This window comes from Verticillium dahliae, genomic scaffold (genome assembly GCF_000150675.1).
Source record: "Verticillium dahliae VdLs.17 supercont1.10 genomic scaffold, whole genome shotgun sequence".
Lineage (NCBI taxonomy): Eukaryota > Fungi > Ascomycota > Sordariomycetes > Glomerellales > Plectosphaerellaceae > Verticillium > Verticillium dahliae.
Genome location: NW_009276922.1, coordinates 502359 through 527306, shown reverse-complemented (window position 1 = coordinate 527306; position 24948 = coordinate 502359). Strand labels below are relative to the sequence as shown.

The window sequence follows — 24948 nt, the reverse complement described above, 5'->3', positions numbered from 1 at the left end:
AGCCAATGATATCCCTGGACCAAAGAAGCTCCCCGTCCCTTGCAGGAACCCCTCCAGGCGTACCTGCCTGGTCAGTCAGGTACCTTGCCAGTCGCTACTGATGTCGAACGCCGTGATGTCAATCTTACCTCTCCGCATTACGCGACTGCCTCGACACCATGATTCAGCGATCGTAACGACATGACCGCTCAACCGCGCCCTTGGACTTCCTTAGAGTACGATACTAAGTAGCAGGTCGAGGCATCGGACTCGAAACCATGGCTCGCCCAATGATAGCCCAGCTGACCAGGGCACTCTTTAACACATTTGACAGCAGCTTTGATGAACCTTCCACTCCGGCGATGCACCTCGCCACAGCCGACAAGCCTGCACCGGACGATGGGGACGTCTCAAGCGATGACGAACCTAACGATATACCGAACACTGTCTTATCCGTGAGTCGATCCGGCGATGGATAGCCGCCTGGTCGAACATGATGCTAATGCTGGCCTACCTAGACAACACCTCGTCCTCGAAGCTTGCCACATACCGAACTTGTAACAAGCGGACACCGGCGTCAAAGAATGCAGCTCAATGGAAAAGAGGCTGAGCGGCATCCCCTGATGGATGACGTCGAAAACGATCTGTTTATTCCTCTGAACCTGGAACACCTGAACTCTGCCCTCGCTGTGCCACCACAAGGGATCTCTGGACCGGCAGCACCCAGTCCCTTTCCTCTGAATTCTTCGCAACGACCAGGAATACAAAGAAAAATTTCACAGCCCTTTGCTGAACACGAAGTAGAAAGCGAGCCGCCACGCCAGATCGAACCGACGGACAAATCCCCGATCGAGTCGAATGACCTACCTTCGCAGCCAGCTCAGGCTCGCCTCCTGGAAGAACATCGCGAAGGAGGCGTATCACGCACCAATGGAGCATTGATGGTTGGAGAAAGTCGGCGGGAGACAGCACGCGCCACAGTCGAACACGCACGTGTTACAGTCATGGAAGAAGAGGATCCCGAGCAGTGGCCCGGGAAAGCACAGGATATAACGCCTTCTGCACCAGGGAAAACAATGGCTGGAGGCAGAGATATTGAAAATGGTTCCGTACCAAGGGAATCCGAACCAAGAGAAGCAACAATGGACCTGACAGAGCAAGCTGTCCCGAGCCAGCCTGGACAACAACCCTCCAAGAATCCAGGTCCCTCTGATGACGATGGTATTGATGAGCCCAGCGCAGATTCAGCTGGAGAGGCAGCAGAAAATCCACAGAGACTTGCGACAGTGGCGCCAGTCACGCCGGAACCAACAGAGTGTGGGCATGCGCAAATGCCCAAGCCAAGACGCAGCAGCCGAACTCTTCAAGCTAATTCGACATCCCATGACATTGAGTCCCCAGTACTTGGGACCGAGCCACACGGTCCTGCATCGCCTCGAACGAACGCACAGGTGCTGGTTATGCCTGTAAACCAACGAGCGAAGCAGAATCATGTTGTCGTCGCAAAAGACCATGAGCCGTACCCAGACGCTTCGTTGCTACTCACATTCGATCCAAGGCGCTTCTCTCCATTGACGAAACTTGTTTCGAGCAAATATCTTGTGCGCATAGCCGACTTGCTGAGTAGTCCAGAGTGGATTAACGGCATGGAGACTTGGAACAACAGACTCACTGAAGACCCTCTGTCAGTCGCGATGCATTACGAGAGCGACACTTGCAGTCGTTTGGGAAGACAGATGCTACTCCTGGCCAAAATTTGCAAGGAGGTACCGCGCAGACCAGGTACGCGCGAACAGTTCAGGTACTTCGGCGACACCGACAGCAATGACAAAAGTCTGGCGCCCAATTATATGGAGGGCGTCGTCATCCATGTCGAAGAAGTCCCGACGAAAAGGCTCGGAGCAGGCAGTAACACGCCAGCTAAATCGCGGCGTCAAGTAACCGTGGACATACCCCGCAACATTATTCCTCTCGCAATCTCCATGGTAGAGCTCGTGTTCATCGCGGGAGCGTCGGCAGCTGGAGTGGGGCGGTTGGACGCAATACCGGAACATGCCGAGCACACCAGTCAGACATTGCAATTATTGCGGCGTGTGCTTGTCTGGGTTGAGAGACTCGAGAGGGTCGCGGCCGAGGAGTTTGCCAGTGCTTCGAATAAACAACAGGACATGGGAACGGATGCATCGCCTCTTATGCTTGATCGACATGGTCTGGACGTCATGATTCAGAAGCTCCAAAAGGCAGTAGGACACAGTTATACGGCTCTGAACAAGCAGATCGACAAGGTCAACCGGCTTACTACAAGGCAAGAAAATCACTTGGACAGGCTCGCCGAAGAGAACCTTCAGAATACTCAGCGGGGAGAGTCGACGCAAGCCAAGCGAAAGCGCAACGATGATGAGAAGCAAGCGGCGAGGGAAGAGGCCAAGCGGCGATGCATAGAATCAGTAACAAGGTTCACCGAAGGCCCGGCACGCGACACGAGACGGCCGGCACACCGATCAGTGGCCAACCTCCCGGCAGAAGGAGGCGGCAGCAGTGAACACTACCACCCTCTCGAGGTGCCGCAAAGCGTACCGACCCCTCCGTGCACTTCAGGCACTTCGGGCAGAGCATACCCGGATGAGGTGTTCAAGCGAGTCTTGCGGGCGCTCAAGTACTCACAGAAGCCTGACGTCGAGACTATTGCGGAATCCATGAAATACCACGTTGAAGACGTGTGGGACGTCATCGCGCTGCTAAAGACGGCGGCGGAAGCTCAGCAGCGGGCGGGCGGCAGGAGGATGCCTGACGGGCTGCGGCGTTCGTTTGAGTATTTGTATCGGCGATGAGTAACCTCCCCTGGACTCACCTGGACGAGGCGGAGTTTTTGATGTCGCAACGAGCATGTGTGTTGTCGCGACTATGCAGATACGATGTATGAAGAGTAAAGATACCCATTTCGGCCTTGTTTGTTAAACTTCGGGCCCGATATACAGTAAAGGGGTTGACGGCCACAGAGAGGGCGAGGACGCATGTGACCCGGCTGACTGGCGGCGGCCCAAGCGACCACGTTGTCCGAGCGGTCTGTCGGACCGTCTCAAGGTTGGCAGAATGCAATGCGACACTGTCAGAGATGGGATCTGGAGATATCACGGTATTCGGATGTTACGGCGAGATGGTGAGTGGGGGGGAAGAGAGCGTATTGTAGTCTTTCTGGTGGGGGCCTGGAATTGCGTCTCGGTTTCGGGCCACGTTCTGAGTCGAGAAAACATCTGCCGAAGGACCAGGTGCATTGTCCTGCGGATGAGCTGGCGGTGCGGTGGAGGAAGTGGGATGGAGGGTTTTCGGCAGATTTTGGTGGTGACGGGAATGGAGCAGAGCGGCGAGAGTGAAAGGGGGTTCGGGTTTTCCGCCGCACCAAAGCCCATCCCTTCGTGCCGGCCCCACCGATCGCCAGTGCCAGTTGCACCAAAGGGGTCATCGAAGAGGCAAAGCCATGAGCATTGAAGGCTAGGTCGCGGGGAAACTCCGACGACGCCTGAGCCCGGAAATCTGGGGCGTTCGCCAGTGCTCGAGACCGCGAACCCGCCTGCCCTAGCAAGGGACATGTACGCACAGAGATCTGGGGATTGTGGGGGGCTGCCCACCCCTCTCCCTAATCCATCTTTGGTCAGTGGGCGACAAGTTGTGCGTGCCTCGAACGAGTGCTGGCGGCTGAGTTGGTGGTGTGGAGCGTTCCTTCGTCAGGCCTTGGTCAGTAGCAGGAGTAGCTAGGCGCAGTAGGTGCGAGAAAAGAGTGGACCTTCGGCCCAGGAAGTCGGCACGAGGAAGGCGAGATGGACGGGGAAGAATTCTGGTTCGCGGAGGCAAGCGAAAGGACAGGCCGGGGGTGGTGACTGCCCACCGGGGTTTTGGGGGTCCTTGATGAGTTTTGGGGGCAAGTAATTGGCGATGGTAACTGCCGTGGTTCCTCCTACGACTCCATCGTGACCCATCATGGGTCTATCATGCTTGGCCGCAGCACCATGCAGATACCTACCTACCTAACTTTGGGTGATGAGATTACGATACCAAAGCCCGCCCTCTCTCTATCTTTCTCCCTTCCAGACTCCCATCTCTTTCTGTCCCTCTACCCTGTCATAAAGTTCTGACATCCGGTGCATCTGCCGAAATCTCTCCACCCAAGTCACCTCGGCCCCCCCCTTTCGTCTGAGGGCCTGCTGCACACCTCGGACTCCATGCGACGCATCATGCCGATCTGATGACATGCGCTGGTCTGACCGTTGGCCACACACTTCGCGCCCCGCCCCCCTCCCTCGTCGTGTTTGCTGTGCTGTGCCTCAAGCTGGGCTCAGCTCAGGGGGGTGTATGTGTGTGTGGCAGCCTCGCGACGCTCTGAGCGACGAACAGCCGGAGACACGTTCCCTGTTGGCCGCCGAAGCATGTCACCCTGCATTCGGCATTGCCTGCCAGAACACCTTTGTTGCTACTCTTGACGCATGTATTGTCGTCAGTCCTCGCATCTTCTGGTCAGGAGCCCCTCTTCCTCGGGTTGACAGTATTTCATCTGATGTGTCCGCTTATTACCGTCTTCGATCCGAGAGCAGACATCTTCTCGACCATGGCATTTTAAATAGCCTGGCACACACCCACCCACACACACAACCCATCAGAGCCTCCATCCACTGACCCCAGCTTTTTTTCGACCCCAACTCTCGGTACGAGCCTCCGACTACTTCACTCTAGCCTGTGCTTGGTGTGAGACCTTCGAGAGCCCCCTTGTGGCCCACGCTATCTTTGTCCCGACTTCCCACGTTTTTTCTCGCCGCAACGTGAACCTTCGGGGCCTTGTCGCAGCTTGACAGCACTGAGTGGCGCAGCCGTACGGCCATATCGCTGACAAGCAGGGTGTCGCGATGCACGGTATCACAGAGTCAATAGTCGAGGCTTTTGCCCAACACTGGCCTCTTATTACCACCACACTTCTATTGGCTTGGATTGTGAGGAATCGTTACAGAAATGGACTGAACAAGCATCCCGGCCCTTTTCTCGCATCCTTGACAGACTGGTGGCGATTCTACGATGTCTGGGGTCAACGCCCAGAAAACACCCACATTGCTCTCCACAAGAAACACGGCGATGTTGTCCGTCTCGGCCCCAACACGCTGTCTTTTGCAGATCCCGCCGCTCTCAAGACCATCTACGGACTGAACAAGGGCTTCGTCAAGTCTGACTTTTACATTGTCCAACAGTCTATCGTACAGGGCAACAGACTGCAGTCCCTCTTCAGTACCACCGACAATGGCTTCCACTCGCAGTTCCGTCGTTGCGTCAATTCGGCCTTCTCCATGTCCGCCCTTGTTCAGTATGAACCCTTTGTCGACAACACGACGAAGCTGTTTCTCGACCAGACCGAGAAGTTCTTCGCAGGGAAGCCTGAGGGATGTGACTTTACTCGCTGGCTGCAATTCTATGCCTTTGATGTCATTGGCGAGATCACCTACAGCAAGCGTCATGGATTTGTCGAGAAGAACGAGGACATTGACGGTATTGTCGACTACCTCGGCAAACTGTTCCTCTACGTGGCTCCGGTAGGTCGTCCACCCGCTACGTGGAAGCGGCGTTACTAATGCAGTCATAAAGGTCGGCCAGATTCCCTTCCTCGACCTCCTGCTCCTGAAGAATCCCGTCTACCTCAAGCTTTCGCAATGGGGGCTCATCGACTCGACATTCCCCGTGGCCCGCTTTGCCCGCGCTCGCATGTCTGAACGTCTGCCCGCTCTTCTGGACCAGGAGAAGCCGCTCCTCCCTGTCACTGCTGCTGCGAAGCAGAAAGCAGCAGCCTGATCCTGCTGTCCAAGTTTCTTGCCGCCCGCGAGTCCCGCCCTGAGTTCATGAGCGACACTCTGGTCAAGACCATGGCTGTTAGCATGGCCTTTGCTGGATCTGAGACGACGGCAAATCACCCTCTCTGCCGTGTTCTACTACCTGCTGCGCACGCCCGCTGCCTTGGCATCGCTAAGAAGCGAGATTGACGACGCTGCGCGGAAGGGGAAGTTCGAGGACACGACTACGGGGCTTGTCACTTGGAACGAGGCACGAGAGCTGGAGTACCTAGATGCGTGCGTCAACGAGGCCTTCCGACTGCATCCCGCCCCTGGCCTGCCGCTCGAGCGTATCGTGCCGCCCGGCGGTTCAGAGATTGCCGGCGTTTTCGTGCCCGGAGGCACGATTGTCGGATGCAACGCGTGGGTGATTCACCGCAACAAGGCGGTGTTCGGCGACGACGTCGAGGTATACCGGCCTGAGAGGTGGCTGATTGGCCAGGGCAGGAACCCGGCAGAACTCAGCAAGGAGGAGCTGGAATCCGAGGACAGGAGGGTCAAGGAGATGAAGGGAACGATGCTCCAGTTCGGCATGGGAAGCCGCACGTGCATCGGCAAGAACATCAGTCTGCTGGAGATTTACAAGGTGGTACCGAGTCTGCTGAGACGCTTCGACGTGAGTACTCCGGTGATGAGCTTATTGGTTTCTAAAGCTGACCATTGTATCAGATCAACTTTCAAGATCCGTCGCGAGACTGGGAGATTGTCAATGCTTGGTTCGTCAAGCAAAACAACTTCTGGGTTACGTTTGATAAGAGGGATATTGTGCAACCGGTGGCGGCCTAGATGTGTTGACGATTATTAGCCGGTCTCATCAGCCGTTTTCTGGCTGGCGGAGTTTGGCGATGCTGTTCCTATCTACTACATCCGTTTATAGAGCGCAAGCCAATGAAGTACACGAGATTATGAATACGTTTGTCCCGCTGCTGTAGACGGCTTGGGGTTTGTGAGTTTGCTTGTCTTGAGTGATTACCAGATCGGCTTTCCAAAGGTTGGAGAAAGAGTTCCAAACCTTGGCCTGCACTGTACGCAGGGTTGAATGTTTCATAGCGACTGCGCCCCCTTCTGGACGAACGATTTGACCAGCGACAGGGTCAGGACCCTTGTTTGTTGTTTATTCCCTGTGTAGAAGATGGTGGTCGTTGACAACACGAGATTGAGCCAGGACAGTGGAACAGCTCGAATGAGCTGCGAGTCTTCGTTTTGTCAAATTCCTTTGACATGCTCGAAACCGCGACCTGCGTCTCAGTGCTGAAATTCCAGCCGCCAAGAACTGTGAAGCACAATGAATTCTGTACACTGGGTCGTGACTTGTCAGAGGTCATGAACCTATTTCCCCCAACTTAACGTAGGGAGACCACCAGTGCATGACATTCCAGCTTGTCGCAGGGCCAAACACAAGGCAAGCACGAACAACGTAAAACAAAGTACATCAAATAGATATCATTACCCTCTACCTATGTACGTCCCAACACATCTACACCGCGTAGCCCCCCGAGTTGGTCTGTCTCGGCTCGCCCGAAGCCTCGAACGTCCCGTTCGTCAACAGCCGCAGTCCCTGTGCCGAGCTCTGCCCCGGCCGGACATAGGTGACATTGTGACCCAGTCCCTTGAGGAACGCGACGGTGCTGTTGTCGTACGCCCACTCAAACGTGATCCTCTCCGGCGACAGCTGGTCGTGCCAGCGCGGGAACGCCAGGGCGTCGTGAATGTTGAGCCCCTTGTCGAGGACGTTGTGGATGTTCTGGATCGTCGAGGTGATGATGCGGCTGCCGCCTGCCGCACCGATGCTCATGTACAGCTTGCCGTCGGCCGTCTCGATGATGGTGGGCGACATGGAGCTCAGGGGCCTCTTGCCGGGGCGGATAAAGTTGGCGGGGCTGGGAATGTAGCCGAATGCATTCGTTACACCTGGGATGGAAAAGTCGTTCATCTCGTTGTTCATGATGACGCCCGTCTCGGGAATCATGACCTGCGAGCCGAAGAGGAGGTTGATGGTCGTCGTCATGGAGACGGCGAGGCCGGAGCTGTCGGCTGACACAATGTGAGAGGTTCCAGGGGTCTCGAGGGACTCGAGACCAGAGGGGTCGTAGTACGAGATGTTGAAAGCCTGCGTGTCGGAGATTTTGGAGCGCACCTCGGCGGCGACTTCGGCGGAGATCATGCGTTCCTGGAACTCGGTGAGACCGTCGACGAAGACGGGGTCACCGAGGGACGAGCGTTGGCCATATGCGAAGCGAGTCGTCTGGTCGAGACGATGGGTGGTCAGGTTGACCTGCTCAGGATCGTCAAAGCTCTCGTAGCCCGCGGCACCGTTGAGGGCGCTGAGGACCACGATACCGCCCGAAGGAGCCGTGGCGCTGGTCAGCTTGAAGCCGCGGTAGTTAATCTCGGCGGTGGGGCGGTGGGCAATGGTGTAGTTCTGGAGATCCTCCAACGTCATGGTGCCGTTGAGCTTCTGGAGATGAGCAATGGTGGCATTGGCAATGGCACCAGTGTAAAGAGCGTCGGCGCCCTCCTCGGCGAGAGTCTCGAGAGTGTTGGCGTATCGCTTGCGGGTGATGGTCTCGCCAAGCTCGAGGCGCTTGCCGTGGGGAGCGAAGTCAATGGCCCAGGTAGGGTCGTCGGTCAAGAAAGTCCCGCCAACAGCGTTCATGTAATAGATGAGGTCCTCGTTGACCTTCCAGCCGAAGCGGGCCAGCTTGATGGAGGGCGCAAGAACGTCCTTCCACGCAAGCGCGCCGTACTTCTTGTGGACATACTCGAGGCCCCTGGGCTCGCCTGGAACACCACTGAGACCTTTGTTAGCACCCCAAGAGCTTCCAAGCGCTGAGCATGGTTCAAAGTTGCACATACCTGGCGAGACCTCCGTAGATGCTCTGGTCCGGATCGTCGACGTACATGTCCTCGTACGCAGCAGCCGGGGCGGTCTCTCGGAAGTCGATAAATTCGTACTCGCCTGCCTCGGACCGAACGACGAGGAAACCACCGCCTCCGAGACCACTGTGGTACATGCCCGCAGTGCCGACACAGAAGGTTGTGCCGACAGCAGCATCGACAGCGTTACCTCCGGCCTTTAGCAAATCGGTACCAATCTTGCTGCAAATGTCGAGTTCCGACGCGACGGCGCCGCGACGAGGCTCGCCTTTGCACGTCGGCGACGACAAGGCGGGCTGGACCGCCGCAAACAGCAGCGGTCCAAGGACAGTCGACCAGACAGGAGCCATTTCGAACCAGAAGAGGGACAGAACAATATCCGCTATCGAAGAAGAAGCTGTCCGCAGCAAAAGATGGAGCAGAAGACTGTGGGACGGGCGAGCTTCGTTCAAAGATGGTTCGGGGATCGCTTTTCTTTTGAGGATGCCCTTGTCTTACCACACGGCCGATGCCAATGACCCGGCCATCTGCATTGGTCGCCTGTTCCAAGACTCCCCAAGAGGATCGTTAACCGGTTGCTCGATGCACGCCGCGTCGCGCCCTTGGTAGCAATTGGCCCATCATCTTGGCCGGTGCCAGGCAACGGGGTGTCGGACTAAGCGGAAACAGGACAATGGTTCACTCAGAAGCGGCCGATCGCTGCTCGATGAGGGGCATTTGCGGGAGGAGCTTGGGGGGTGGTCGGAGATGCGAAGAAGCTCCTATCGCGTGATGACCAGGTTGCATTGTAGGATCGCATACATGCGTGTCTAGACATGCCAGACTGCTGGGTCAAGGGCCATTGCTCCCGCCGATAGCGGTGATATCGAGTCATTCGCGTGGGCTCTGTGAGCTGAAGGCCCTAAAGACCGCATTCAGGGAGGCAGGGTTGAAGGTGGTGAAAAGTGACGTTGCAGCCTTGGAGGAGCAGTCTTGGGCTCGCGGGCTCGCTTGGGTTTCCATTGGTGTTTTGCTGAGGTGCGGGGGACGGCGGGTTGGAGTTACGTCAGTGGCATTGGCAGTTGGCCGCGTATTAGCAAATCGGCCCCTGCCGGTCCAAGTCGTTAGCGCATGCGGGGGGGCTGCCACCTGCTGTTTTGGGCGTGGCATCGCTGTATCTGCAGATGGAGTTCGCTGACGTCGCTGGAACTCCCCTGGCTCGCCTGTTGAGCAAAAGCCTCCCGCAACCTTACTTGAGGGGGCTCTGTTCTCGTGGCATCGGCGGCATTTGATCGACGGAGCTGTCTTGCAAAGAGTCAGCCCGCAGCCTTACTTGAAGGGCTCTGTTCTCGTGGCATCGGCATTTGATCGACGAAATTTTCTTGCAAAGAGTCAGCCCATCTACGCGGGCCTTCTCCTCGAGATCTCATTGCATACTCATGAGAGAACGAAAATGTCCTCATGGACTCGACAGAACAAGCGTGGCTATCATCCCCGCATCCTAACTCTCCCGACCTTCCCTACCTGGTCCCTAAGGTAGGTCAATGATGCCCAGAAATCTCTCCACGATCCTTCGAACCCAAGAACCCAAGGCTCGGCTAGGCAGATGTCAACGAAAGTGCGCCATAGCCAAGAACGTCCGATTTCAGGCGGGCACGAAAACGAGGAACCCCTCCTCGACACACCTAGCAGCCGCTCATCGTAGCCACCATTGTTAACGATACTCCACCCATGTCCCAGAACCCTTTGCGCTTACCGTTCGACATGACCGCCAGCTTTGCCATCTTCAATAGCGAGCGGCACGAATGCCGGCCCCGCTAGTGCCTGACTCGAGCCTCGTCTCCGCTCTGGCCGCTGCTACCCCGTTGCGATCTTGAGCCAATCTTTCCGGAGCTAGTTGCGTGCAAGCATATCGCGACGTCAAGCATACTTGTAAACTTACATAACATGACTGAGACGATTGAGGAGCAATTGACCGAGTGCATCTTGTATTATTTCACTTGTTGACTAGACGCCGCATATCATGACGGGGTAGAGATATTTCGGCGACGCCCAAAAGATGAAGAGACACACCCAGAACCTTCCGACAATCTTGGCTGCCCTCCCCTCGGCCATCTGATGGTACCATCGCGGCAAGATTCTCCGCAGACCGTCCAAAACAACCGTCTCCCCCAAGACGGCCACGAAATTCGCAGCCCACCACCATATCTCCTCCCAGAACCCGCACCTGTAGCCCTGCCACTTGGCCGCCCAGGCGTGAAATACGCCGCTCAGCATGAACACCATGCCGTTCAACACCCACCGGCTCCAGGCCGTCCTGGCCTTGCCCGCGGCGTCGCAAAGCCCGACCCAGCGGCCCGCGAACTTTGCGTACCCCGACATGGTTCGGTAGATCAGCCGGTCGAAGAATTTGACCCAGTAGCGCCGCAGCGAGTACGCCTGCCTGATGTCCCCGAACAGCGGCGGCCACTCGTGCGGCCGGTCGAGGCCCGCGGTGACCGCTGCGGCCGAAGCAAGGGAGTGCCAGATTGTGTAAAAGGAGTAGGCCGCCCACGTCGTCTCGAACGTCATCCACAGCCTCACAGCCACCTCGTGGGCATCCGGCGTCGGACCGCGGCCGGGCAGGAGAAGACGGCGGAAGAAGACTTCCTTCGCGGGGGCAAAGTCATCGTATGTCGTGGGCAGATAGAGGCGCAGCAGCGGCGGCTTGACGGCGAACTCGAGGAGCGCGAGGAGGAGCGCGAGGGACAGGCGACGAAGGACGAAGCGGAGCCGGGGTTCGCGCCGGACGGTGCCCACGCGGTCGTGAAAGCTGCCTCCTCGCGACTGCTGCTGGCGCTGGAGCGAGACCTCGTCATCTTTTCGCGTCACGAGGGTCATGGCTTCGCTTTCGAGAATGGGAACCTGGGGCGCTAGGCGGGAGGTGCCGATGCGTCTGCCGTTGAAGACCATCTTGTAGCCCTCCTTGACCTGACCGGCCCACGTGTCGCGCTTGGGCAGGACGATGCCCTCGAGGAAGAGGACGACGCCCATGTGGAGAGTGACGAGGATGGCAATCTTGATGGCAATGTCGGCGACGTGCGTGTCCAGCGATGGGAAGCCGGCGGCCGTGCCGAGCCTTGCGGCCTCGATGGTCTGCGTCGTGAGCCATGCCTGGTGGGCTAAAAGGGCGAAGAGGAAGATGCGGGGGATCGACGTGGCGTTTAGGGCTGCGATCGCGAGTGCGGGGACCAGCAGGAAATGGAGCAGGGCGATGTGCATCTTGACTGTCAGACTCGGCTCGAGAAAAATGTCCTTGTCGTGGTCTTTGGGAGCTTTTTGTAAAGAGCTGCACTGGAACAGGTGAGACCTGACATGGAGAGAATTGTTCCTTTGACGGTAGAGGACAGAAGGCGCCGCCGGAAAGACCTTGGCGAGTTCCTTCCATGGGGCGATTTCCTCGTATCAGATTGATGGCGGACCCTCGAATAAAGTCTCCATCCAGGTCGGTAAGGCAGGCTTGAATCTAAACGGTTCGTCAACGAGCCTGGAACCCTTGCCAGTGTGGCCCGTTCGTTCTATGGCATCGACTTAGAGTGTGGCCCCTGAGCATCCCCATTCACCCACGATGTCGTGTATAACACGTCCTGTTTCATTGCTGGACGGACGCACGTGTCTCCCAAGTTTTCAGTACACTACCCCCCTGCTGTTTTCCAAGTAGGTCATACATCAGTCTGATGAGCTGCAGGCCTCCCAGTTCTCGTCGTCGCTGTCGCTGTCATCTGTGACGGATACAGCCTCATCAACAGAAGAGACAAAGTGGGTCGCCCACATGTCCCGTTCATGTTGCGTGCTTGGGTTCTTGGAGTACGGCTGGAATATGCGTGCGTCTCCCAGACGAAGTGTCTGGGCCGCTTCTTCGACACTGACCTTGTACACCCGCATTACCTCGACAATCCACATGATCCGTCTCTGATACCAGCCGCTTGGGAAGAGATCCGACGGCTGACTCGAAAGATTGGTCCATTGCTGCTCCAGGAACCCAACGTAGATCGCCGCATCATCACCTCGGCGTCGCCGGCAAAGCCGCGATGGAGATATGGGCGTCGGCAGGGTACGGAACTCGTCCTTGACGGAATCTATTGACCATCGATAATTGCTTGTAGATGAAAACTCTCTATGATCAGCAACGCTTGATACACTGAAACGAATGTTTTTTGCTTACGTTAGGGGGATCTGAAATATGAAAATCACTCCAAAAGCTTCCGAAGTCCACCATAGATTTCTTTGATCGAAGCAGAAATTGACGCTGCAAGAACGACAAAGATCTTTCACGGATTTTCATCATGCTGTTCTCGAGACACCTCAAAAGGTCTGGTTTCTCCGCATGGTTTTCGTCAATGCTGATGTTCACCCGTGTCATAAAGGAGGTGTTTCAGCAACAGGCGCAGGCATGTGTCATGCCCAAAGCATCGAATTCCAGTCTTCTAATCATACCAAGTAATGCCGTGCAGCTTGGCTGAGCGCCCTGAAAATCGCCTAGGAGAGACTGGTATTCAAGGTCGATAATTCATGATGGGCACCTGGAATCGCTCGGCTCTGTGAGATCCCCATGAATCCGTTTCTCGGCAGATGAACAGCCGATATCGGCGGAAGTGCAGGCGCATTTGCACCTGCCTCCTTTTCTCACGTTGGCGCCGGCGCGTAAAATGCGTCTGGATGAAAGCATGCCCGAAGCTATGCCGCAGCAAAAAGGTAACGTCAGTGGTTAGACGGATGATGAAAAAGCAGTGAGCCCTTTTAGGTCCTTATGATCCAAGTCTGACCCGTGCTCGATACAAAAGCCAACGAGAGAGTCTCGTCCACGGGCAGCATGCCTATGAACGGCCAACTGCCCGTTCATGTCACCTGCATTGAACCCGTTGAAGCCCTTTTGGACAAGCTTTCGCGCTTGCTGCACTGTTTGAACTACATGCATGACGGTACTGCCGTTGACCTTCGACTTGTTGATCGAAGAACTTGTCCACCGTTCCATGAGCATGTCGTAGATCTGGTGGTCCGGATGATTCTGAGAGCGGCGTGACAAATGTAAACCAAAATGTGAATGCGCCATTTGGCCAATAAGAGTCTGTGTGACATCAGCTCCATGGAGTCCTTGAATTAGAGTTAGGGCGTTAGACATCATGTCGAGGTCACCGCAGGAAGACATCAGTACCACGAAATGCCATCTAACAGTGTCCGAGGAAGACTTGCACGATGAGTCAACAGTCTCAATACTGCATAACTTCGTCCCAACCTAACTGCGTAGATAAGGGGAGTGTATCCGAAGCTGTCCTTAGCATCAACATTATGTCCACTGTTCAATACCGGGTCCAGGATCTGATCGTCGACGACGGCGAGGTGCAGTGGGGTTTGACCCAGGTGAGTTGTGCAAGCCTCCAAACGAGGCGTCCTGTGAATCCACACGGTTGTTTCTGCAATGGACTTATTCAATATAGCTTCGAGAAGTCCTGGCAAAATAAGCCCTGAAATAAAGCCGATCAGCAATCGCGTAGACTTATTTGTGGCAAAGCAGTCTTGGAGCTAACCTGGACTGTTTGCAATTAGTGTGGACCAAAAGTCGATCAACGCTGGGTCTTTTGATCCGCCGTTAATCATCCCATAGCTGTATCGAGTAAACTTTTTAGACTGCCAGGCAACGTTGCTTGGATCATAGCCACATTTCAGTAGAAGCTGTGTGAGATATTCACATCCCTCGTGATTTTGCATTTCTGCACAGACAGCCAAAACAATGTTTCAGTGTCAGCATTCTGCCCATGTTCTTGTCGTCGAAAGAGACATACTCTGGATCTGCATTCTGTGGACAACCCAGTTCGTCCGCAATGAACGTTGCGAGACCAAGATAGCTTCCCACGGATTCAATTCCCGCAACTGTTTTGACCAAAGCCTGTGCCGAAGTCATTATTATGAGCTGAGTACCACAACTGGTGAGAGACTTGTACCTCGAGGTAACCACTGCCCGACGGATCGACGTGATTTCTCGCCGTGGGTTCTTGTCGGAAGAAGTCCGAAAGTTGCTCTTGAGCTTGGTCAACATTAATGAATCTTGGGTCGCTAGCCACAATATCTTGAAGCCTGGCGAAGCATACTTGACGACCTGCTGGGTCCGGAGCGTAGGCTGCAATGTACGCATCCCTGCCTCTGAGATGGCCTCGAATCCCATTAATACAGCAAAAGGAATGCCATACTGCGAAAAGGCTACCCGAAAACCCAGACGCATCCTTCGAGAGTTGCACAGGTCATCGTCGCAGTCGCTGAGATAAATGGACAGAGGTGTGTATTCGAACGCCCAGAACCTCCTCTGGATCTTTGCTGTGATATGACATTTACAGCAGCAGCCTGGATTGCTGCAAGTGTAGAAATCATTTCGACGCGGTCGTCTAATATACCTGGTTGTTTTTGAGGTGAGGGTGTTGGGCTTGCAAGTTGTTTCAACCTCTTCTTCGGTCTTGTTCACAGCGACTGTCTCAGACCCAGCTTGCTCGGTCGAGGATTGAACAAGTATCATGTTGTCAGCTGTAGTATCAGTGATGCAGAGATCTTCTATCGGAACCTCGATTTGCGGCAATTCATGGACTTCGATGCTAGGCTTCGGTGAAAGTTGGCGCGGCTTAATAACACTGTAATACCCAATGAGTTGCGCCATCCAACTGCGGTCGATACATCTGCTTACGTATATACAAAAATGATCTGAATCAAGGCCATGACCTTTTGGTTCATATTTGTTATTTCTTCTCGTAGCTGTTGGTCGACTTTGGTGCCACGTAATGTCGAATTTCGACGACGTACTGACGTAGAGGACCCAAGTCTTTCATGCAGCTTTGTAGGGAGATTGCCCAAGGATGCTTGTATGGTATTGAACCGATGCCAGTGGTAGTCCGTCAGAAGGACGTCTATAGAATTGTCGTCTTCTGGTTGCAAGGTCTGCAGTATCTCCTTGAGGAAGCGCAGCTGGCATTGGAAAAACGCGATCTCTTCAGCAGCCTTACCCTTGACGAACCGACGAGCATCGCTCACTTTTTCAAGAGTAGCAGACACCTGGCCTATGAACGCCACGATGCCCACGCCAGCGGAGACGAGGCTGAATATTTCGGCCATGCTAGGTCATTCTTAGTCCGTTAGGGATGAATGGGCACAGCGGATGAAGACAGAGAGAAGTGAGAAGCAAAGGGAGGGCAGTGCAAGGTCTCGGGTTCGCTCGGGACGGAGATCAGGCTGCATATATACCACGTGAAGCATGCCCGTCTGCCTGATGGTGTGCCTTACCATGGCCGAGCCAATGATGCAAGCATGATAGGTAATAGACATGTGCCATGTGCAGGCGCTTACAATGCAGTTGAGCAGTCGACCATGCATGACGGGCAGGTTTTCTTGCCACCAACGAACGAGGCTGTCTAGTGGTTGTATTCATCGCACAATCGACGACTGGACATAGGAGCAACTCAAGGTCTTGGTGATTCTGTGTATTTGGGTATCATGGGGCTGAAAACGGGACAAGTAAGATGAAGTTTCTGTTCTCGCTTCCGACGGCAGGTGCGGTTGCTACTCAGCTGCCGCTTGACGTCGCAGAGGGTTCGTCGGGATCAGTTTCCGCAATACATCGACCTGCTTTGCCTGCGCTCTGTGCTTCAGATCGACGACATCCCGCTTGTCTGTTCGGCGACGCCCGTTTGAAAACAACACTGTGAAGTCTGGGATCTTCTCACCGGCCCTGATCACCGTCTGCGGTGTGATGGTGCAGTTCTGGAGGGGATTAGCCCGTATCAACCGCGTGCAATGCTTCGGGAGGAATACTTTGCCAATGACGGCACCACTGCCGATTCGAGAGCGGACGCCGACCACAGTGCCATCGCCAATATCTGTGCCGCCGGCCTCGATCACCGTGCCGACCTCAACGGTGACGTAGTCCCCCAATGTCACCCCTCCGCTGCCCTCGTCGCCGTCGGTGAGGCCAATATGTGTACGTTCGTGGATGATACACCTTCTTCCGACGTAGATGCTCCCGCTCACTGACTCTAATCTGGCTCGGGGGTGAATGATTGTTTCAGACTGAACTGTGATCGAGTGGCTGCCGGTCAAGATGCTATTGTCGGAGATCTTGGAGGAGGAAGACGCATTGAGGGGAGCTTGGGGCCCTGAGCTGGAGACGGGAGGAATGATCGAACGACGCTTGCTGGTGGTAGAAGACATGGCGACACTGAACCGTGATGTTGTTAGAGTCCGACAGTATGGAACGTGAACAGTACTACAGCTTCATGCTCCCCTCTTGTTGCACTCGCAACGAGGTTGCCCTAGATGGCATCCCGCATCACTCGAGGGAAGCTTGGACCACTTTCCGATCATCTCGCGATGCTGGAATGGATCACGACTCAAGCTTGCCAACCAGGGGCTTTGCAAAGATTCGATCAGGTAAGCGGCCTCCAGGTCACGTGCAGACCGCGGCCCATTGCCCAATCATAATGCCCCAAAATCCAGGCGTCATCAAGATCATCTGGAGGTTGCCGAAACCTCTCAAGCTCCAGGACAACCTCAAATCCGACCCTTCATCGACGCCCCTCCCTGCCGGGACCCTCCATTCGTCAACGCCACCCGGGCAATTCGATCGCGAGCTCAGGCCTGACGACAAAACCGACACTCAAATTCACAGACCCCGCGCTCCCGCGACACGATGTCGACATCACAGCGGTTACCCGCGACCGCGGCCAACATGGCTCGCAACTACGCCACCGTCCGTAGCAGCTACGGCGGTCTCAAGGACAGTGACCGCATCTTCCAGAACCTCAACGGCCGCCTGCCGCCGACGCTTGCGTCCGCGAAGAAGATGGGTGACTGGCACAAGACGAAGGAGATTCTCGCCAAGGGACACGAGTGGATCATCAGCGAAGTCAAGGCGTCCGGCCTGCGAGGACGCGGTGGTGCTGGTTTCCCATCTGGCCTGAAATGGGTAGGTGGCGATTGTGCTATGCTCTTGCACCACGACGCGTGCTGACAGTGGTAGTCGTTCATGAACTTCAAGGACTGGGACAAGGACACCAAGCCCCGATACCTGGTCGTCAACGCCGATGAGGGAGAGCCCGGAACCTGCAAGGACCGCGAGATTATGCGAAAGGACCCCCACAAGCTCATCGAGGGATGCCTCGTTGCCGGTCGTGCCATGAACGCCACCGCCGCCTACATTTATATCCGTGGCGAGTTTTACCACGAGGCTGCTGTCCTCCAGACTGCCATCAACGAAGCGTACAAGGACGGGCTGATCGGCAAGAACGCGTGCGGATCCGGATATGACTTTGACGTCTACGTCCACCGTGGTGCCGGTGCCTACGTCTGCGGTGAGGAGACCTCCCTCATCGAGTCCCTCGAGGGCAAGCCTGGCAAGCCCCGTCTCAAGCCCCCCTTCCCTGCCGCCGTCGGTCTCTTCGGTTGCCCTTCCACCGTCGCCAACGTCGAGACCATTGCTGTGGCGCCAACGATCTGCCGTCGCGGTGGCAACTGGTTTGCCGGCTTTGGCCGCGAGCGTAACCAGGGCACCAAGCTGTTCTGCATTTCCGGCCACGTCAACAACCCCGTCACTGTCGAGGAGGAGATGTCGATCCCTCTGCGTGAGCTCATCGAGAAGCACTGCGGCGGTGTTCGTGGCGGCTGGGACAACCTGCTTGCCGTCATTCCCGGTGGCTCTTCGACGCCCATTCTGCCCAAGGATGTCTGCGACAACCAGCTGATGGACTTTGACGCCCTCAAGGACAGCCAGTCGGGTCTCGGCACTGCTGCCGTCATCGTCATGGACAAGAGCACCGATGTCGTCCGCGCCATCAGCCGCCTGTCCCACTTCTACGCCCACGAGTCCTGCGGCCAGTGCACGCCCTGCCGCGAGGGCAGCAAGTGGACCGACCAGATCATGAAGCGTTTCGAGAAGGGCCAGGGTCGCCCGCGGGAGATTGACATGCTCCAGGAGCTGACCAAGCAGGTCGAGGGTCACACTATCTGCGGTACGTTGTCCTCTACACGTAGATTTCCATTGCATGCATACTGACAGAGACACAGCTCTGGGTGAGGCTTTCGCTTGGCCGCTGCAGGGCCTGATTCGTCACTTCCGTCCCGAGCTCGAGGCGAGGATGGCCGAGTACGCCGCGCAGAACGGCGGCAACGCGCTGGCTGGTGGTTGGGAGCCGACTGCGCGCGCGCAGGGCAAGCTGGTCGCTCCCGGCCAGTAAAGGGTGCCTCAAAAGGGTGCCTCAAAGGGTGCCTCAGAATGGAAAATGGAGGCTGGTATCGGCAGCCCAAGGGCTTGTACATATGTGTTCCGTACCGAGTTCGGTAGACTTTAAAGCTGTGGTGTTCGTTTGTTGTAACAAGAGAATCCGTTCTAGCGTTTTGTCGGGGCTTCTTGGTCCTGTGACTCTGGAATTTGGTCCGAATGACGCGTCGTAGTACCGCGGTTTTGACCCTGGTCCTCGAAGACCACTCACTACTCGACTGGCACTCATGGCAGCATTCCAGGTGGTTTGATATATGCCTTTCTACCTAAGTAAGGTACCATGTATATCCCATTATCGTATCCTGGTGCCCGGGTGCTTATCATCTGCCTTGGTTTCCATCCACCCCAACCATTCCGATTGGGCGAATGGTTGGGAAAACAGGAGCCAGAGGCTAACCTCAAACAACAACACGAGGCGAGCCCTTGTAGTCTACCTCACCGTTATTGCCAGCCTCAATTTGACATTTATTCTTCCATCATCTTGTAACATACTTATGACTGGTCTAGTGATATAGGCCGACACTGTGCGTCACTCATCTCCCAACGCCTAAGCACCTTCATCGCACGTGGCTGGGCCCAACCGCCGTAGACATGGCGTCACATGTGATTGAGCAGTTCATCTGCTTCGGAACCGACATCTGTAAGTGTGCTCCTATCCTTCATTCAGCCGAAACATAAGGTGGCATAGATTGAGTGGCCTCATGTTCTTTCACCACGGGAAATTCTTGTTGGGACGTTGCAACACTTTCCATCAGAGTCCCTCAATCATGGCCCCTCATCGTCAAAAACCATGACTGACCATCAACAGTCGGACTCGAACGTCTCCTCCGCGGTGTCCAGGCCATCTTTCAGATCTTCCTTGCCTACCCCCTCCTCCTCCCGGCCCTCTACCCCTTCTTCACCGCCAGCGCCCCGCCCTCCCCGCGCCTCACCGCCCTAACCCTCGACCCGCTCAAGGCCCAGGTCAACATCACGCGCCGCGCCATGCGCACCTTCAACTTTGCCCGCTCCTTCTCCACAGCCTACGCCCTGCTCGCCCGCGCCGTCGCCGACCCCCAGCCCCTCGCGGTCCACCTCGACATCATCGCCTCGTCCCTCATGGGCGTCTTCAGCCTCCTCGAGACCATCACCCTGCCCGACATGCTCGGCGTCCCCGGCGCCGCCCTCTTCGGCGACGCCCGCGCCGCCACCATCAACGTCGAGGCCCAGCGCTTCTGGTTCTGCGCCCTCGCCTGCGCCGTGCTCTCCGGCGCCGTCAAGATTGCCAACCTCGTCGGCGAGCCGGTGCCCGGCCCCGCGCCGGCGCCCGAGGGCGGCGAGGACTGGAAGGACGAGCGGGAGAGGCTGCGTAGGGGTGTTGCGGCGCGGAAGGCGCACCGCGCTGGCGTGCGGAGGAAGGTCAGGGCTTTGCTGCGGCGCATGGCGGCGGATGCGCTGGATCTTATGATTCCGGGGTCGGTTGTTGGGTGGATCGCGAGCGAGCCTGGCACCATTGGGACTGTCATGCTGTGTACCTCTGTCCTGACGGGGTTGGATGTCTGGGAGAGGTGCGGGCGGCAGGTTGCTGGGCAGCAGGCTTGAGGCTCGGCTGACTGTTTGCGAGCGGCGGCCTGGTCGGTTGGGGACGGGGCACCTGAGCTGGGCTCAGTGGTTTTTCTCTTTTTGCACGATATGGGTCCCATCTTTCAGACGTTGTTTGGGCTGTTTTTCTTGGTGAGTAAGAGGACACCATGTCGATGTGTGACATATGTGAATCATACAGTTCTATGTGTTGGGCAAAATGAATCGGCAGCTGGTATTCTATAGAGGACGTACCTGACATTATGAGGCACTTGATGACCGCCAAGAAATGAGAAATCGATTCCAGGCGGCACGGCATGACGCCCAATAAACGCTGAGGTAGTGTCCAAAACCAGAAACTGTGCAATATGCAGCTTGACGCCCCGTACAGGATCAGTTTGATGCTTGGCTTGCCCGCGGAAACGGAAACGTGATGCGGTGAAGATGCATTAGGTGGGACGCGCTTGGCGCGTTTGGCGTCTACTTCCACGGAAGCCAGGGGGATTGTCCAGTCTGGAAATCGCAGGGCGAAGTTAAAGATAACTTCGCTGACTATCTCATACTCGAGGGTGGACGAAAATGGGTAAGTGGTTGTACACGAGCCTGAAGCTTCTTCAATCCAGAACGCGTACAGCGCATGAGGTTAACTGACTTCAGACAGGCTTGTCCTTCATCTTCGACTTCAATGAAGTTGGTCCGAGGACAATGTGTGCGACACCGCCATCATCACTTCCGGCATACGACGATGACACGAACTTTGGTTAAGCCCAAATTGATTGACCGTACAGTATGGCTCGGGGAGTGTGAGCTGCCTGTTGGCCTTTACATTCGGAGTACTTACAGGAAACGGCTCCAGGCCAAAGGTGGTGGAATGCGAAACGACGTTGAAAAACAGATTGGTGGTAAGTCACGACTCCGTGGCTGATTTGTTTGTGTGACATACTGGTGCAACCGCCTTGCTCTTGTGACTCCTGGTCCCATCCAACCATCTTCAGCTTGATGGTCTAGAACATCATTACAACACTGCCCCCGAAAACTTTGGTACGGTCCTCCTATTCAGAAAGGCTGTTTTCACAATTCGTGGTGTGAGTCGCTGTTTATATCAATCGCCTAAGCTCTTGGTGGCCAAGGTGGAAGTCTAAGAAGTGTTTTGATCTTGTGGTCGTTACATATGCGAGTTGATTTGGCCATTTGCCTGCCTGACCGATCAGATTTCACATGTAGCTGGCTTTATCGTACAGGCTGTTCATGGGTGCCACGTGCTCGGTAGAGTAAGACTTCTCAAGTGCTAAACCGAACTTTCTTGAGTCCTTGAACCTTGACGAACGAGTATGCATTCAGTTCAGTAGCTGCTTCAGCAATGCCATCTACTACGTGATTTAAGGTTTTGATCAGCGTTTGCCGACAACATATGAGTGTGACATATCCCAAGAAATGGAGTTGAAATCAGTAGAAATCACACCCACAGTCGCATACCTTCTGCTGTGCGATGGCATAGCATGGCGCCCATAGCTTAACCTCTTCCAGCATTCATCAACAGGCTGTGAACAGCTCAGCAGGTCCTGCAGCTGTTGGGGCAGCATTGGCTGCACTACCTCCGGCGGGCGCTTTCGCATGCGCAATGACAGCTTGGGTTGCCGTTGCAGCTTGTGCAGGCGTTGATGGCGATGTTGCGGCAGGCGTTCTGGCACGTTCACCCTCTTCCTACTTCACGAAACGGCCCAACGGGCATCGCATCTCCAATCCTAGGCCAAAATCAAGCTATGGTTGTCAGATAAGAACCTATACCACCTGATTCTGTTACTGTCAATTCTCGCCAGAGGGGTGACGACGCTCTCGCCGGACGTGAGGAACGAGATATACGAAGCCATCATTTCGGGCCCCGGTCGACCGACGAGACGATGAAGTTTCAAGGGACATACATATCCATTTACAATGAAGAAACAAAGCATCGGATGCTACTGGAGGAGAATGTTGGAGATTTCAAGTCATTTGAAGTGCCAAAGGGCTATTCTGTCTACGTCCGTGGGGGGGGGGGTCGTGGTCGGCTGCTGGGTGGTCTCTTTAAGAATGTTTCTGAGCTGATGGATGATCAAAGACATTGCTGCACGACTGGTGTTGCTGTCAACAGGTGTTGCTGTCAACAGGTGTTGCTGTAGATGGGTATTGCTGTAGGTGGGTATTGCTGTAGATGGGTATCGCTGTAGATGGGTATTGCTGTGAATGGGCATTGCTGATGAGGGGGTGCTGCGCGGTTCTAAAGACGAGCGGTGCTTGGCTGTTCCTCTGGGGAAGTGGAGAACTCGATCCAATCAAGGTACTTGACGACTGCATGCCAAGAAACTGTAGATCCGTCCGTCTGAAACGCGACAAAGCGAGACCTTGCTCGTTGTCTGGTCAGATACACGTCGCGACATAAACTCTCCCCTTCATCGTCCAGATGTCGCAATTAGAAGCGCGTCCCCTGCTTTCTGGCAAAATCACCCTCTCAGAAGCCATTGACGACGAAAGTGACGTCCTCCGAAAGCTATCCTACCCCGAAAAGCGGCTCGATTTCTATCAATTTCTTCAGGCTCACGCCAGTGAAATCCAAACCATCGTATCACATCACTTAGGGATCCCGAGAGACAGTTGTCGGACCCCATGGATCAACGAATGGCTCCACGGAAGCTTCAATGTATGCATTCCTATATACGTTTGTGGGGAAAAAAGAATCGCCATCAGGTTCCCTTTGCCCTACAAGATAGGCGAATCGACAAACCAAGGCAATGCTGAGGAGAAGCTCCGTTGTGAGGTGGCCACCTATGCCTGGATACAAGCTCATTGCCCGTCAATTCCGATTCCGCGCCTCTGGGGTTTTTGCTTTCCAGGTGAATCAAGTGTAACGAGCCCTTGTCGAGACTGGTGATGATAACGCTAATAAGAAATTTGTCCCCAGTTCACATCCCTCTTCCGAGCACCCCTTCTTTCGCGGCTGAGCTGGTACATGCGTTGGTCAATACGTTGGATTCTCGGCTGGCCTCCTATTTCCAGCTATGTCGTTCATCCGCACCGCCAGAAACTCACGTCGGGATACATCGTAATGGACTACGTGGAGAATTGGTGCATGCTGTCTGCTAGTTGGGACATGGTACACGACGATGTCAGCAAACGACTGACCCTTTACAGAGACATATCTCGGTTTATGCTATCACTGGCGCAGGTTCAATTTCCTCGGATTGGCTCCTTGACAATGGATAACTATGGGGTAGTCTCTTTGGCAAATCGACCTCTGGGACTTCACCTCCATCAGCTTGAAAACGACGAGATATCAACGGAAATCCCACGAAATCTGACCTACGCCACCACCGACACGTACTTGCTGGATAGGCTGTCATGTCATGATAATCGGATTCGCTACCAACCGAATTCGATTTTCAATCAATCTGACGGAGAGTCGCAGATCTCTACCCTGACTATCATGCGAGCTCTCATGCCACACTTCACGCAAAAGGAAGGGAGGCATGGCCCTTTTATTCTCATGCTCACGGATCTTCACCCGAGTAATATATTTGTGGACGGAGATGGCCATGTTACGTGCGTCATCGACCTTGAGTGGGCATGCACCTTGCCAGTAGAGATGCTTCAGCCCCCTTACTGGTTAACTAACAGAGCTGTCGATCAAATAACGGGTGACAGCTTAGTCGACTACAGAGAACGACACAATGAGTTTATATCTGCGTTCCAGGCTGAAGAGGAGGCTTGTGGAAGCATCACGTCCTACGCTGAGATGATGAGAAAGAGTTGGGATCTCGGAAGCTTCTGGTACTTCAACGCCATCGAAAGCTTGAGTGGCTTCTATAATTTATTCCTGCAACACATTCAGCCTAGATACGGCCCAGAAGCTGTGAAGGGCTGGAAAGATTTTGAGCGATCAGTAACGCCGTACTGGTCCGCTGGGACGACGAGGTTCATCGAGCGTAAGGTCCATGAGCGAGAACAATATTTGCAGCGATTGAGGGAAGTCTTTCAGCGAGCGAGTGAGGGTAACGTATAGAGTTTGCGAGGTTTAGGCAATGTCGTCCCGGCTTTGCAAACCGGAGATCCCCAAGTACGATGACAAGGAAGATGCGGCGGCGGACATAGATGTCGAGATGTCTGATTCCGACACTACGGGAGAAGACGGACCTGCCAATCGTCAGCCCCGAGGGCAGACGCTGAGGCAAGCGGCATGGAGGCGACGCCCTCGCCTGTTCAAACAGGAAGACCCATGATTTGCGAAGAAACCCTTCGTTGTTCTCAGAGCGGAACCATGTTTAACAATCCTCCTTTGGTTAGAACAATCTGAGTTGTGGTCTGACGTATAGGAAGCTGTAATCGTAGATACAGATGAACTGACGCTTTCATTTACAA

General features: G+C 55.2%; 9 protein-coding genes across 9 annotated transcripts; 5 read left to right on the top strand and 4 right to left on the bottom strand.

Annotated features, from left to right (window-relative positions):
- Window positions 1-257: 257 nt before the first annotated feature.
- VDAG_05457 (uncharacterized protein) lies at window positions 258-2810 on the top strand (the record flags this gene model as incomplete). The annotated part of the gene is made up of 2 exons (XM_009652352.1): window positions 258-434; window positions 498-2810. The coding sequence occupies 2 exons, from the start codon at window positions 258-260 to the stop codon at window positions 2808-2810; spliced, it is 2490 nt and encodes an 829-aa protein (XP_009650647.1).
- A 2067-nt stretch (window positions 2811-4877) lies between these two features.
- VDAG_05456 (pisatin demethylase) lies at window positions 4878-6632 on the top strand (the record flags this gene model as incomplete). Its single annotated transcript, XM_009652351.1, has 5 exons — window positions 4878-5552; window positions 5605-5772; window positions 5823-5885; window positions 5992-6462; window positions 6516-6632. The coding sequence occupies 5 exons, from the start codon at window positions 4878-4880 to the stop codon at window positions 6630-6632; spliced, it is 1494 nt and encodes a 497-aa protein (XP_009650646.1).
- Window positions 6633-7323: 691 nt separating this feature from the next.
- Window positions 7324-9073, bottom strand: VDAG_05455 (gamma-glutamyltranspeptidase; the record flags this gene model as incomplete). The annotated part of the gene is made up of 2 exons (XM_009652350.1): window positions 7324-8638; window positions 8703-9073. The coding sequence occupies 2 exons, from the start codon at window positions 9071-9073 to the stop codon at window positions 7324-7326; spliced, it is 1686 nt and encodes a 561-aa protein (XP_009650645.1).
- Window positions 9074-10709: 1636 nt separating this feature from the next.
- On the bottom strand, window positions 10710-11963 carry VDAG_05454 (uncharacterized protein; the record flags this gene model as incomplete). Its single annotated transcript, XM_009652349.1, has 1 exon — window positions 10710-11963. One exon carries the CDS (start codon window positions 11961-11963, stop codon window positions 10710-10712), a length of 1254 nt encoding a protein of 417 aa, XP_009650644.1.
- A 447-nt stretch (window positions 11964-12410) lies between these two features.
- Window positions 12411-15839, bottom strand: VDAG_05453 (uncharacterized protein; the record flags this gene model as incomplete). Its single annotated transcript, XM_009652348.1, has 6 exons — window positions 12411-12820; window positions 13372-13418; window positions 13508-13835; window positions 14049-14155; window positions 14525-15053; window positions 15731-15839. The coding sequence occupies 6 exons, from the start codon at window positions 15837-15839 to the stop codon at window positions 12411-12413; spliced, it is 1530 nt and encodes a 509-aa protein (XP_009650643.1).
- Window positions 15840-16231: 392 nt separating this feature from the next.
- Window positions 16232-17057, bottom strand: VDAG_05452 (uncharacterized protein). The gene is made up of 2 exons (XM_009652347.1): window positions 16536-17057; window positions 16232-16484 (listed from the first exon to the last, which is right to left on the bottom strand). Exons 1-2 carry the CDS (start codon window positions 16929-16931, stop codon window positions 16284-16286), a joined length of 597 nt encoding a protein of 198 aa, XP_009650642.1. The 5' UTR covers window positions 16932-17057; the 3' UTR covers window positions 16232-16283.
- A 352-nt stretch (window positions 17058-17409) lies between these two features.
- VDAG_05451 (NADH-ubiquinone oxidoreductase 51 kDa subunit) lies at window positions 17410-18952 on the top strand (the record flags this gene model as incomplete). Its single annotated transcript, XM_009652346.1, has 3 exons — window positions 17410-17685; window positions 17740-18727; window positions 18783-18952. The coding sequence occupies 3 exons, from the start codon at window positions 17410-17412 to the stop codon at window positions 18950-18952; spliced, it is 1434 nt and encodes a 477-aa protein (XP_009650641.1).
- A 635-nt stretch (window positions 18953-19587) lies between these two features.
- VDAG_05450 (uncharacterized protein) lies at window positions 19588-20577 on the top strand (the record flags this gene model as incomplete). The annotated part of the gene is made up of 2 exons (XM_009652345.1): window positions 19588-19636; window positions 19805-20577. The coding sequence occupies 2 exons, from the start codon at window positions 19588-19590 to the stop codon at window positions 20575-20577; spliced, it is 822 nt and encodes a 273-aa protein (XP_009650640.1).
- A 2747-nt stretch (window positions 20578-23324) lies between these two features.
- VDAG_05449 (uncharacterized protein) lies at window positions 23325-24946 on the top strand (the record flags this gene model as incomplete). Its single annotated transcript, XM_009652344.1, has 2 exons — window positions 23325-23426; window positions 23495-24946. The coding sequence occupies 2 exons, from the start codon at window positions 23325-23327 to the stop codon at window positions 24590-24592; spliced, it is 1200 nt and encodes a 399-aa protein (XP_009650639.1). The 3' UTR covers window positions 24593-24946.
- Window positions 24947-24948: the final 2 nt, after the last annotated feature.